This window comes from Scyliorhinus canicula, chromosome 3, assembly GCF_902713615.1.
Source record: "Scyliorhinus canicula chromosome 3, sScyCan1.1, whole genome shotgun sequence".
NCBI lineage: Eukaryota > Metazoa > Chordata > Chondrichthyes > Carcharhiniformes > Scyliorhinidae > Scyliorhinus > Scyliorhinus canicula.
The window spans coordinates 16,210,686-16,225,191 of record NC_052148.1 but is presented as its reverse complement, the minus strand read 5'-3'; the positions used below and the strand labels follow the sequence as shown (position 1 = coordinate 16,225,191).

The following is a 14,506-nucleotide window of genomic DNA, read 5'->3' as shown; positions in this document are numbered from 1 at the left end:
ACAGATCCCAAAGGAAGCAAAATACAAAACAGTTGATAAATGTGAAGAACTGATGATGAATGCTGCAGCATCGATCAATGACTCTTCTATCGAGTGAAGAATTCTGCTGGCAGGGCCAGGCAACTACGTGGAGCTGAATTGTTGATGAAGTTTTTGATGTAACCATGTGGATGCAATCTTGGCTGCCCATGTTTTTGGAAATTTCTCTTGCTCTAGAGTGGATAAATTTATTATCACGACTATAATGTGTGAGAAGACAAAAATGGACTATGTTCATGTTAATGTAAAATGTTATCGTAAGAAAAGTTGGATGTTCTGTGCTAATGTTTAACGTTAAAAGGGTTTTAGAAAAATGGAGCCATCTGTTTACATTGCTCGTTCGTTTTTTATAAGTGGGGAGGTGTGGTGATTGGAAGATATTAGGAAAATTGGATTATAAATAATGGGACACATTTTAATAAGAGTTTAAAAACCTGGGGGCAAAATGTGTGCCTGTAGTGATTGGGGAGATGAGGTCATTATTGGATGGCGCCAAGGAATGCAGAGACATTTTGAGAAGCTGCAGAAAGAGGCAGCGTTTTGGAGAATAGGCTTTTGGAAGTGTAGTCTGATCTGGCAATCCTTGTGGGTTTTTTTTTAGACCACAGATAAAGATATTTCTTTCCCAGTAGGATAGGGGGGAAAGTGTATTACTCTATACCCTGCTATTTGTAAACTGGATTAAGAGCTTCTGTATCTTGTTGTTTAGACTTATAAAATTCTAATAGGACTAGACAGGGTAGATGCAGGGAAGATATTACCAATGATGGGTGTGTCCAGAACCAGGGGTCACTGCCTGAGGATTCAGGGTAAACCATTTCGGACAGAGATAAGGAGACATTTCTTCACCCAAAGAGTGGTGAGCCTGTGGAATTCATTACCACAGGAAGTAGTTGATATTAAAACTTTGAAAATATTCAAAAGGCGGCTGGATATAGCACTTGGGAGAATGGGATCAAAGGCTATGGGGAGAAAGCAGGATTAGGCTATTGATGATTAGCCATGATCGTAATGAATGGCGGAGCAGGCTCGACGGCCAAAAGGCCTCCTCCTGTTCCTATCTTCTATGTTTCTATGTATGTATTGTGTTAAGCGGTAATTGTAAGCTGTTCTTTTCCTGGTGTGAAGTTAAAGTTTAATATTGTAAAAGTTTTATTTTAGAAATGCCAAAGTCCTATTTTCTTCTTGCAAATCACTCCTGGAGCGAATCATTCTTTCCGCACAGTCTTAAAATAGAACAAAATATTGGTGTTTTGGTCCAGCATCCGAGCCACTGTTGGGGTCTGGCCTGGGATTATAATACACCGAATGCTCTGTGGGGAAAGAAGTCTGCTGTCCTTACCTGATCTCACCTACTTGTGACTCCAGATCCACAGCGATGTGGTTGACTCTTAACTGACTCTGAAATGTTCAATTCAAGGGCTATTTGGGATGGGCAAGTTCAGGATTTGCCAGCATTATGCAAATTATTTCACCACTGTCCATCCATTATCAGTTGATCCCATTAGCCAGCCTCTGTGTAAAGTCCTTAGGGTAATTTAGACTAATAGATCAAAAGTAAAAGGGAATATTGGATCTGCCCAACCTATAAATTGAAGTAAAAATCGAGGTGGCTGATCCAAATCTCCCATTTCATGGTATGATCTGAAGTCAGATCTTTGTTTGCTCTCCTAAATTAGAGCCTATGAACTCTGGTGCGAGAATTGGTTTGGATTTGTTTATTGTCACGTGTACTGAGGTACAGTGAAAATTATTTTTCTGCGAGCAGCTCAATAGATCATTAAGTACATGGGGAAGAAAAGGGAATAAAAGAAAATACATAATAGGGCCACACAAGGTGTACAATGTAACTAAATATGCTCCGGCATCGGATGAAGCACACAGATGTAGTGTTAATGAGGTCAGCCCATAAGAAGGGTCATTTAGGAGTCTGGCGACAGTGGGGAAGAAGCTGTTTTTGAGTCTGTTCGTGCGTGTTCTCAGACTTCTGTATCTCCTGCCCGATGGAAGAAGTTGGAAGAGTGATTAAGCCGGGTGGGAGAGGTCTTTGATTATGCTGCCCGCTTTCCCCAGGCAGCGGGAGGTATAGATGGAGTCAATGGATGGGAGGCAGGTTTGTGTGATGGACTGGGCGGTGTTCACGACTCTCTGAAGTTTCTTGCGGTCCTGGGACAAGCAGTTGCCATACCAGGCTGTGATGCAGCCAGATAGGAATGAAATGAAAATCGCTTATTGTCACGAGTAGGCTTCAATGAAGTTACTGTGAAAAGCCCCTAGTCGCCACAATCCAGCGCCTGTCCAGGGAGGCTGGTACGGGAATCGAACCGTGCTGCTGGCCTGCTGCTTTAAAAGCCAGTGATTTAGCCGAGTAAGCTAAACCAGCCCCTAGAAAGGATGCTTTCTAGGGTGCATCTGTAAAAGTTGGTAAGGGTTAATGTGGACATGCCGAATTTCCTTAGTTTCCTGAGGATGTATAGGCGTGTTGTGCTTTCTTGGTGGTAGCGCCGACGTGGGTGGAGCAGGACAGATTTTTGGAGATGTGCACCCGTAGGAATTTGAAACTGGAGTTTGACGGAGAATGAAATTGAAGTTCTTGCTGTGTGTCTGTGCATCAAGGGATTGGTTGGGGTTCCATGAAGTGGGATAGCCTGCCCGTGCTCACCGTCTGAGCTCACACATAAAGATTGGTTCCTTGGGTGAGATTCTAGAGTGAGCCAGTGCACCCAGTGAGCCAGAGCTCTCCGAACCTTGATTTGTGTTTTAAAGTATTCCCTGCAACAGTCCAATGAAATATGTTTCACAGATGCGCAGCATATGAGTGGTAGAGATATGATATAGGAAAGGACTTTAGCAAAAGCACAGCTGTAATTGTTCAGCTGTTTTTGGTGCAAATAAATGCTCTGTAATAAAATATGGGAATTTTGACTGGGCCAGTTGCTTACAGTATAGCATTGCTGTCTTATAACTGTCTTCTTGATGGTCTTTGGACAATTCATTTTATTTTTAAGCTGTTCATTGTATACTGGGAAGCCCGAGCATCATCTGGTTGAATCCTTAGCCACGTCAAAGGGAAATTAGTTCTGGGAAATGGCAAACTTTCATTTTGGCATAGTATCAATATTTGTATTTCATGAACAAATGATCTTGAGTTATAAAGGTCCAGGATATCCACTGTCCGGATCAGCTGAGACCAGACATATAACACAAGATGCACATCAGGAATCCATCGAAATCCGGACTCACTGACTTCCATGGGAATTAACTGGGATGTTCAAACTTCTAATGGATAATTTCCCTGCTCCTTGGGATCCTCCATGGAAGTTTTCTACTCCTGAGCTAGAGTTGGACACTTTGGACAGTTCCATGAGACTTATCTGAATAGTTGGTGTAACTACTGGATAACTACAGAATTGACCCCCGGTTCCCTGGGCACCACAGCACTGCAGTGGAGCTTGCTGATGCTTCTAGGTAAGAAATGTGGAGTGACAATTGGTTGGTTTGGTTTATTGTCATGTGTGCCGAGATACTGTGAAAAGTATTCTTCTGCATGCAGCTCAAATAGATCATTCTGAACATGAAAAGAAAATACATAATAGGACAGACATAAAAATACACAAATGTAAAAACACAGGCATCGGGTGAAAGATACAGGAGTGTTGTACTAATCTGACGATGATTGCCGCTTCAAGCATGAGTGAATATAATAAATTTGAATTCAATTAACTGAAAGCTAGTCTCAAGTGATAATGCCATGAAACTGTCATCAGTTATGGTAAAAACCCATCAGGTTCACTGATGTCCCTTAGGGAAGGAAATGTACCTTCCTTATCTGACGGGGCCACATTACTCCACTCTAGACCCACGTCTGTGTGGTTGACTTTGCTCTCTGAAATGGCCGAGAATGTCACTCTGAGTCACACTTCTTTCTGCCAAGGCCTAAAATACCTAAAATAAAAGCAAAAGATTGAATGTTGGAGATCTCATAAGAACAGAATGCAGTGGAAAAACTCAGCAGGTCTGAATGCACCAATGGACAGAGAAACAGAGGAAACATTTTGAACTCAATCGGACCCTTCATCAATCGGACCCTTCATCAACTCCAAAGAGCCAGACCTGAGGTTTTCCAACTTTCCCTCTTTTACCTGTCCTGATATCTCTTTATGCAGCTTGGAGTTAATTTTTGTTTCTCGATAACACGCCTGCAAAGCATTCGACCCACGTCGACGCTGCGACCAAGAAAGCACAACAGCACCTATACTTCCTCAGGAAACTGAGGAAATTTGGCATGTTCACATTGACTCATAACTTTTACAGATGCACCACAGAAAGCATCCTATCTGGCTGCATCACACCCTGGTATAGAAACTGCTTGGCCCAAGACTGCAAGTAACGTCAGAGTCGTGAACACCACCCAGTCCATCACACAAACCCGCCTACCATCCATTGACTCCATCTTCACCTCCCGCTGCTTTAGGAAAGCAGGCAGCATAATCAAAGACCTCTCCCACCCACCTTACTCACTCTTCCATCGGGCAAGAGATACAAATGTGTGAGAACATGCCAAACCGATTCAAAACCAGCTGCCCCCCCCCCCGCCCCGCCATTCCCAGGCTCCTACAATGGCCCTCTCATGGACTGATGGACTGATCTGATCGATTCACACATCTTCTCTACTGAATAGTACTACACTTCTGTATGCTTCATCCAATGCCTGTGTCTGTGAATTTACCTTGTGTATTTTATGTTTGCCCTATTTACTTTTCATGTACAGAATGATTTATTTGAGCTGCGAGCAGAACAATACTTTTCACTGTACCTCTGTACATGGGACAAACCAGTCCAATCCATTTTGTGGTGTTTATTATGTTTTAAAGACGCCAAAATTCAACTTGATTGTGTCTGGAGGTAGGATTTTGAACTATTTAACATTAGGGTAATGTAGTACTGGTGTTTACAGGCCTATCTTTGAGTCACTTTCATCCAGCTGTGTGGAACTGCTCTCACTTGGCTCCATTCTCATCTAACCATTACCGAAGAATCATTTGCAGTGGCTTCTTCTCCTGCTCCTGCACTGTTAACTTCAGTATCCACAAGGATCTATCCTTAGTCCCGTCCTATTTCTCATCCACCACATGCATATTATCACCCAGCTCTACGATACTACCACCCCTCTCCCACGTCTCTACTGTCCCCAATTGTCAGACTGCTTTTTCAATGGCCAGTACTGGCTAGCAGAAACCTTTTCCAATTAAACATTGGTTCCTGCTCCAAACTCCACTTCCTAATTCCTGGCTCCATGCCTGGCAGCATGAGATTAAGCTCATTTGTTCACAACCTCCGTTTCACATTTGGTCCCGAGATCAGCTTTGGATTTCCTAATCATACAATCACTAAGACCACACCCAATTCCACCTTCCATGACTTTGTCTCATCTCAGTTTAACCATGTCAGAGGCTGTAGACAGGATGAGGAGCGTAGGTTTACCTTTGGTTGGCCTGAACCTCTTGTTATTTGAACCATTAGGCTTTGTAACAGTTGGTGGCTGCTCACGGAACTGCAGATTTGGAACACGTTTGTCAATATCGGGCTGCAGCTCAGCAGCACCAAGGATACTTAAATGTACCACTAGATAGGCAGTAAATCAGTACCACTGAGAGGCACAACCCACAGCAGATAGTGAGGAACATAGGAATTAGGAGCAAAAGTAGACAATTCAGCCCTTTTTCAATCAGATCATGGCTGATTTTTTTCCCAGTGACCTGTAAATTCATCCCTCAATATATTCTGGCCATTATCGCATTGCTATGTGTGGGAGCTTGTAATGCAGAATTACCCAGGCTTTGTACGTTATATAAGAGTAACTACACATCAAAATTACATAATTGTCTGCAATTGCTATTCTTTCTTCCTTGTTTCGCAATTTTACACGCAGCAGAAATGTCCAATCTGAAACAAATTAGATATTCTGGAAATGCAACATGTCTGTCAGCATACCAGAGAGAAAGGACACTTTGTGGATGGTTCCGGTTACAAACAGGAGCAGGCCTTTCAGCCCTTCTGACCTGCTCTACTATGATATCAGATTGTCGTTGATCGACACCTGTACTTTAGCTCAGTAAGCCGGACAGCTGGTTTGTGATGCAGAGCGAGGCCGGACAGCTGGTTTGTGATGCAGAGCGGGGTCAGCAGCGTGGGTTCAATTCCCCTCAGCTGAGTGTATTCATGAAGGTCCTGTCTTCTTAACCTTGCCCTCGCCTGAGGTGAGGTGATCCTCAGATTAAATCACCACCAGTCAGCTCTCCCCCCTCCAAAGCAACCTATGGCCATCTGGGATTATGGCAACTTTACTTGCATCAGATCATCATTGATTGACATCTCCACTCCTCCATTTCCCCACCCTTGTCTAATCTCCTTGTCTAATGAGTAGTTCTGACACAACATCCACCTGAAACATGAAATTATTTTTCCAGTATTTTATGCTTCCCATTTCCAGTATATGCAGCTTAAATCTTCAATCTGATTTCTTGCAGGTTTTTATTTTACCACCAGGTGATGCTGTTTTTCCAGAAATTTAAAAAAAAACTTTTGCCACAGTGAAAGAAAACTGGGGCGGTTTGCAACTTGGGTTAGGTTGTAGGTGCTGTGCGAGGGTCGGGAGATAAAAATGCATTCAATTGCTAATTCACTGTACTATGTCAGGGGGAGGTGAGACCAGAACTAGGACCATAAATATGAGATGGTCACAAATAAATTCATTTGGGAATTGAAGGAAAGATTCTTTACTCGGAAGGTAGAATATTGTGCGTGCTGCCACAGGGGGTATTGAGGTGAATAGCAGACTTGCATTTGAGGAGAATCCAGATAAGTAGACGAAGGAGAAGGGAATAGGAGAATATGTGAATGGGGTTCAGTGAAGTAAATTGGAAGGAAGCTTGTGTAGAGCATAAACACTGGCACAGACCAGTTGGACCAAGTGGCCTATTTCTGTGCTGTAACCCCAATGGAATATCTCTGCATTGAGCAGTACTGGGCATTCGTTCCTTTGTTTGATTCTCTCTCCTTCTCCAAGTCGCTGTTTTCCACTGGCAGCAGGGTCAGTAAGCATAGAACGGGCTTACGGTGAGGGTAAAAATGGCATGGGGTGGGAGAGAAGAGGACATGTTGTGCAGTGATTTATGGTGATCTGGAATGCACTGCCTGAAATGGTGATGAAAGCAAATTCAATATTCACTTTTTAAAAATTGGATAAATATGTCAGTAAATTGCAGGGATATTGGCAAAGAGCGGGGGAGTGGGACTAATGTTGTGCTTCATTCTGAGTTGGCATAGGTGACATGGCCTCCTTCTGCGACTGTATCTTATGAATATTTGACAGGAGTGCTGAGCCTAGTGTGTATTTTTCAACGTGCCTTTTTTTCTTTCCAGTCTGCAAGAGTTGCATCGTGAAGTACCTGCAGACCAGCAAATACTGTCCAATGTGCAATATTAAAATCCATGAGACACAGCCTCTTCTTAACCTTAAGCTCGATCGAGTGATGCAGGACATTGTCTACAAACTAGTGCCAGGTCTACAGGAGAGTAAGTTAATTCGCTCGCTAACCACCAAAGAATTGCAAAGAGGGTGAATTCTCAATATAGAACTTTCATCCTGGTCCCGTTTTACTTTCTAACCAATTTGCAATTTCAGGTCTGAAGTGTAATCAGATTTCAAAGCCACTGCAGTGTGCAAAAGAGTAATAAATGCCTGGAATAATGTGACCGGGAGCTGGGATGGAGACCACTTTCTGTCCTGCACCCCACCAATGCCAGACAAAGTGACATGCCTGTCCCTCAGTCCCAGAGCAGAGGTGTCTATTTATTCCAGGAGTTGTGCTGTTTCCTTTTTGGGCCTTTAATATTGTTTGGGAGCAGGGCCTAATATTTGTCAAAGAGCTACATTCCTGCCTGATGCCCTTGGGTCCTCTCAGTGCGCAGGCCCAGCTCTGCTCTTCCCTCACAGTGCCATATTCTTGGGGCTGAGATCTAACCATAAGAGTAGACTGTTCACTGCTGATTTGGGAGAGTGGATGTAAAAAGCGACAACCATTATGTTGCACAACCTTTTGCTTCATTGTGTTAACTCCCCACTATCTTCCTCCTCCAGGAATGGGACATGTCATAAAACATTGCCGTTCGTATCTGTGTGTCTTGGATTTCCTCTCCACATAGATACTGATTTCCTTGGGGCGGATTTGTGTGCCCTGACCCCCATGTCACTTTGTTTATATTCTGTATAATGTGGCATTAATCTTGCCCCATCCGATTCCAAATATTGTGAAATATGTTCCCTTGTTTCACAGGTGAAGAGAAACGAATTCGAGAATTCTATCAGTCTCGGGGTTTGGACAGGATCATCCAACCAGTTAATGAAGGTATCGAAATTAGAGAGGTGGATAGTGGATGCTTTTGCTGCTCAGGGCTTAAACCAGAGTGCTGTCAAATATTGTGCTATTGCTGAGAAGTCATTCATGCCTGTCTCAGATAATTTATTTCGGCCTTTGGTTGCTAACCCAGGAAGATGGTCACATTGCCACCGTCCCCTTACCTTTCCCAGAAGTGCTGGTGCAGCTGTACCTGGCAATGCTTCAGTACAGACACTGACTTGTAAATGTGCAAATGTATAGCTCAGGATAGGAGTTGCAGACCCGCCTAGATTGTCTTTGAGTCCTCGTAAATTAAGGAGTAAGGTCCTGCCCACCGGCAGCAAGCAATTCCAGGTTCATCCAGTAATTTCATCTGTACCAGTATTTGAGGTGGCTTGGAAGGCACTTTGACTTGTTAGAGGTGTCCGATCATGAAATGAAACCTCCAGGAATACCTCTAACCAGAGCTGGCAACTCTAGGTGATAACTGCTTTGGGGCTCCACTGACGTTTCCCCACTCTACCCCATTGTAAAATCCTGTTGGTACTCTGTCTCAGCCTTGACATTAAGAACAGACTACTAGGGGGAGGGATGGAGCTTGCTATCACGTGAAATAGTTGAGGTGAAATACATGGATGCATTTATGGGGAAGCTAGATAAACACATGGGGGAGAAATAAATATACAGATAGGGTGAGATGAAGGAGGTGGGAGAAGACCCACCCTTATGGTTTTATGGAACCGTGTGGAGAACAAACACCAGATGTTGGGCTTGTTATGTGCGATGTATTTTATTTAACTGCAGGAACAATAGCCCAGTGGTTGCCAGCAGCTTCACGAGGAATATTGGCACAAAGGAGGCAAAAGTGTTCAAAATTGGCTCACAAATTAACCAAAGCTGCTGGTAAGGTAGCATGATGGGAAATGCTTGGGGCTGTGTATGTCTGACCAGGAAACTAAAGCGGGAGACAATAATCACAGCCTTTTCAAATTGAAGCGAAGCCTGGGGGAAAGCTGTAGAAAACTGCATTTGTTCATAAGCAATGCAAGAGGCCCTTATTTGAGGGCAGTGGTGTGCTCTGGACTAGGACGGCCTTGTTTAATTATAACTCGTGGGGGTGCAGATGGTGGGATTTGTATTGAGGAGGTGAGGTTATTTGTTAGACTTTGTGCCCAAGCTGTGTTATCTGAGGAATTTTATAGAGAGCAGGTAGGTGTTGCCAACTCTCAGCTGGACAGATTTCTAGAGGTTTCGTCAGTGACCTCCACTTCTCCCCTCCTCCTCCTCATACCTTGTAATGCATTTTATAATGCCCCACCACATGATTTTAAAACTAAAATAAACCACATTATTTGGAATCATGTAGCAACTGCAAGTGATGTTTTTCAGAGTCCTCCAGGTTTAACCTCCTTTTTCCTTTTGCATGTGGTCTGTCTGAACTTTCCATTTTTTTAAATCCCTAAATGTTGGACATTATTAGCTACAAAAGAGCAGGGTGAGGCTCATGGGACTTTAGTGACTTCCGTCCCCACCCATAGAATATTCAATAAGCATTTAAAACAAAAAGAGAACTGAACAATTGGCCATGTAGGCTTTAGGAATTTGGAAGGCTCGGAGGAATTGGCATGTCTTTGTGTTTGGTCTGTTTTTACATTGAATTACATAAAATATACAGCAAGTCTTTTGGCCCAGCTAGTCCACGTCTGTTTATGTGTTGGTCTGGCTAGTTTTTGTGCATCTTTTTGATCTGTTTTTGCTGGTGTCTGAATGTCATTTACACATTTTTCTGATTTATTCCCCCCCCCCCTCCTCCCTTTCTCAGCTATGACACCGGACCTGACCAGTTCTCCCTACACCACCTTCGACCACTCCAAAGCCCACTACTACAGATATGATGAGCAGGTTTCATTATGTTTGGAGAGACATGGGTAAGTTATTGAAAGAATTTCCTACTAATAGCAATCCATCTCTTCCTTTTTCAACCCTCTCAGCTCATAGCTTGTGCTAAGATAATCCTGCAGTCACTGAAATGGATTCCAGTGGGTGAGATGCTCTATCTAGCCTGGTGATGGTTTCCCTCACCAGCCCCATAAATAGAAAATAGGAGCCAGCCATTTGGCTCTTCAAGCCTGCTTCACCATTCATTATGATCAATACCCCTCCCCATATCCTACATTGTAGGGTTCCCCTCCAAGTCACTCACCACCCTGACTTGGAAATATATCACTGTTCCTTCACTGTGGCAACATCCTGGAACTCCCCAACAGCACTGTGGGTGTACCTACAACTCGAGGACTGCAGCAGTTCAAGAAGGCAGCTCACCACCAGGGCAACTAGGGACGGGCAATAAATGCTGGCCTAGCCAGCAACGCCCACAACCCATAAATGAATTTTATTAATCCCTTTTAGCTCCATGAGCTAAATCTAATTCCTTCCTGAAATCTCACAACATTTTGGCCTCGACTACTCGCCTGATGAAGGAGCTGCGCTCTGAAAGGTAGTAATTCGAAACAAACATGTTGGACTTTAACCTGGTGTTGTAAGACTTCTTACTGTGCTCATCCCAATCCAACGCCGTCATCTCCACATCACCGGCGAGTATAGACACTGCTTGTGCAATGCTAAACTGGTTTATATTCCATTAACCTTGCCTGCACTGAAATGACTGGTCTTGACCATCATATGAAGCTTTGCCACGTATCTCAGCAGCACCCCAGCCCCCTGCCACTACCACGCCCTTCTCACATGGAATGGTCCCTTGAGTGGAATAACAGTTTGTGGGATCCAAATGAGAAAGACAGCACAAAGCAGTACATCGGGAATTAAAGCAAATCGGGGTGTATCTTTGCTGCTTAATTGTTTTTAATCTTGTAAATGTTAATGATTGGCTCCTGCCTTGCCTAACCTGAAAATGCTGAATGTTGTTGCTGAGTATGAAGGTGAATTGAAGGGTTTCTCTCTGTAATTGAGAGCACATATCTGATTCATTTTGGAGTTCTGACACTTACATCGCCTTGGGCAGAGAAGGAAAGCTTGGATCTGCGTAATACCTTGTCACACCTCTTATTATCATCTCAAAGTGCAAAGTGCAAATTACTTGAGTAACTTGCTTTATAGGCATGTTTGTGCACAGCAAATTCTCTCATGCCAAAGGAACAGGTGGTTCCAGTCTTGTGACTACACCTCCCGATGTGTCTTTCATTTCAAAACAATTCATTCCTGCGATATGGGTGTCACTGTCTCGGCCAGCATTTATTGCCCTTCCATAATTTCCCCTGAGGAGGTGGTAATGATTTGCCTACTTGAACCGCTGCTGTCCATGTGGTGTAGGTACACCCACAGTGCCGTTAGGGAGGGAGTTCAAGGATTTTGACCCAGGAACACTGAAGGAATGGTGACATAGTTCCAAGTTGGGTTAGTGTGTGGGATTGGCTCAGTATACATCTTTGTCTGATTTACACTTTTGTGAAATGAACGTCCTGGGACATTAAACACAAATGCAAGTGATGTTGTGCCCTTGTCTTGACACTTGTGAAAATATTGTTTTATTTACATGGATATTGACTGGCATTTCATCCCTCTTTGTGTCTTATCGCCTGCATTGGCATTTCATTCTCTCTTGTGTCTTATCGCCTGCATTGGCATTTCATCCCTCTTTGTATCTTATCACCTGCATTGGCATTTCATTCTCTCTTGTGGCTATCGCCTGCATTGGCATTTCTGATGGCTATTACCTACATTGATTTTAATTACTGTGTGAAGCACTTGTGGAGTGTTACCTTGACAGCAGGGAAGGGATGGGGAAGAGAGAGAAGGGAGAGTTGGCTTTGTACAGTGCAGAAGGCAGGGAGCATGTTCAGGCAGGGAGCATGTTCAATCAATACACCAAGGGGAAAAAATGAAAAATTCCTATCGAGCGGCTTGTCTGAGTCCAGATTCATCACTCAATCTGGTGAATTTGCAGCAGCTGGAAGGCACTGGGGTCGATACTAATTTTAAAGCAATTAGTTTGGATATGTTGCTATCAGCAAAGCACTCACACAAAGCTGTTGGAAACCCTGATAAACAGTTTACCAGCGGTGTTTAAGGAGGCTGGTGCTTTTTCTGCCTGCCAATAATTTAAAATATATATATTTTTGAAAGGGAACAAAACTGATCCAGTGGATGTTTTATGTGGTTTGAAAGGGTTCCATTTGTATTGGGCAAGCCTGATTAGAAGAGGTATTTTTCTTCTCTCTTCCTCTTCCCCCCCCCCCCCCCCCCCCCATTTTCAGTTGACAGCGATCCTCCCCAGGGTAAAAATTTCTTCCTGTGAACTCTATTTATGCCCCTCATAGTTTTATACATCTCAATCATGTTCCCCTCTGTCTCCTCCTGTTCCAAGAAAAGCAAGCCTAGTTTAACCAATTTCTCTCCATTAATAGACTTCTCTATCCCAGGCAACATCCTGGTAAATCTCCTCTGCACCATTTCCAGTGCTATTACATCCCTCCTATAATGTGGATTCTAGAACTGCACACAGTACTCTAGCTGTGGTCTAACCAATGTTTTATCCGTTCCAGCATAACCTCCCTGCTCTGAAACTCTGCCTCAGTACAGCCTGAGCAGTGCTCTGAAAGCTAGTAATTCGAAACAAACCTGTTGGACTTTAACCTGGTGTTGTAAGACTTCTTACTCAGCTACTAAAGGCAAATATACAATATGTCGTCTTAACCACTTTATACACCTACCCTGCTACCTTAAGGGACCAGTGTACCTGCACACCAAGGTCCCTCTGACCCTCGGTGCTTCCCAGGGTCCTGCTGTTCATGTATTCTCCTGCTTTGTCCTGCCCAAGTGCATCACCTCAAACGTATCTGGATTGAATTCAATTTGCCGCTGATTAACCTGCCAAGATCCTCCTGCAATCTAAGGCTAACCTCCTATTTACAACCCCACCAATTTCCTATCATCCGCAAACTTACTGATCAACCCTCCCACATTCAAGGCTAAATATTTGATATAAAGCACAAACAGCAAGGGCCCCAGCACCAATGGGACCCCACTGGAAACGAGCTTCCAGTCAGAAAAACATCCCTCCACCATCAACCTCTGCTTCCTACCACTATGCCAATTCTGGATCCAATTTGCCAAATTTCCTTGGATCCCATGGGCTCTTACCTTCACTATCAGTCACCCTTGTGGGACTTTATCAAAGCCTTGCTGAAGTCCAAGTAGACTACTCGAATGCATCCACACATCTGGTCACCTCTTCAAAAATGTAATCAAATTGGTCAGACGTGACCTCCCCTTGTTCATAGAAGCATAGAACCCCTACTGTGTAGAAGGGACCAATTGGCCCATTGAGTCTGCAAAGACCCTTCGAAAGACCACCCTACCTAGATCCAATCCTTGCAACCCCATCCAAACTTTGCAGTGGTTAGCACTGTTGCTTCACAGCTCCAGGGTCCCAGGTTCGATTCGGCTTGGGTCACTGTCTGTGCGGAGTCTGCACGTTCTCCCCGTGTCTACATGGGGTTCCTCCGGGTGCTCCGGTTTCCTCCCACAAGTCCCGAAAGACGTGCTGTTAGGTGAATTGGACATTCTGAATTCTCCCTCTGTGACCCAAACAGGCACCGGAATGTGGTGACTAGGGGCTTCACACAGTAACTTCACTGGAGTGTTAATGTAAACCTACTTGTGACAGTAAAGAACATTATTATTATACATTTAGAGGAAATTTAGCACGGTCAATCCACCTAACCACATCTTTGGACTGTGGGAGGAAATCCGGGCACCCGGAGGAAACCCATGCAAACACGGAGAGGATGTGCAAACTCCACATAGACAGTCACCAGAGGTCGGAATGAACCCAGATCCCTTGAGCTTGAGGCAGCAGTGCTTTCTACTCTGTAATCTTCTTCTTGCAATTCCTGCCGCTCCAAATGCAAATAAATCCGATCTCTCAGAATTGCTTCCAATAGTTTCCCCAGCATTGAGGTTAAACTGACTGTCCGATAATTTCCTGGTTTATCCCTTCCTCCCTTCTTGACTGTCCTCCAGTCCTGTGGCCAGAGATGAATTGA

At 44.0% G+C, this 14,506-nt stretch overlaps 1 protein-coding gene across 2 annotated transcripts in view; it reads left to right on the top strand.

Annotated features, from left to right (window-relative positions):
* Nucleotides 1-14,506, top strand: part of pcgf1 (polycomb group ring finger 1) — a 70,602-nt gene that overhangs the window by 40,491 nt on the left and 15,605 nt on the right. For both annotated transcript variants that reach the window (XM_038793176.1, XM_038793177.1), the window contains exons 3-5: nt 7,465-7,617; nt 8,379-8,450; nt 10,264-10,369. In XM_038793176.1, coding sequence (XP_038649104.1) covers nt 7,465-7,617; nt 8,379-8,450; nt 10,264-10,369 — 331 coding nt within the window. The remainder of the gene's footprint in view (nt 1-7,464; nt 7,618-8,378; nt 8,451-10,263; nt 10,370-14,506) is intronic.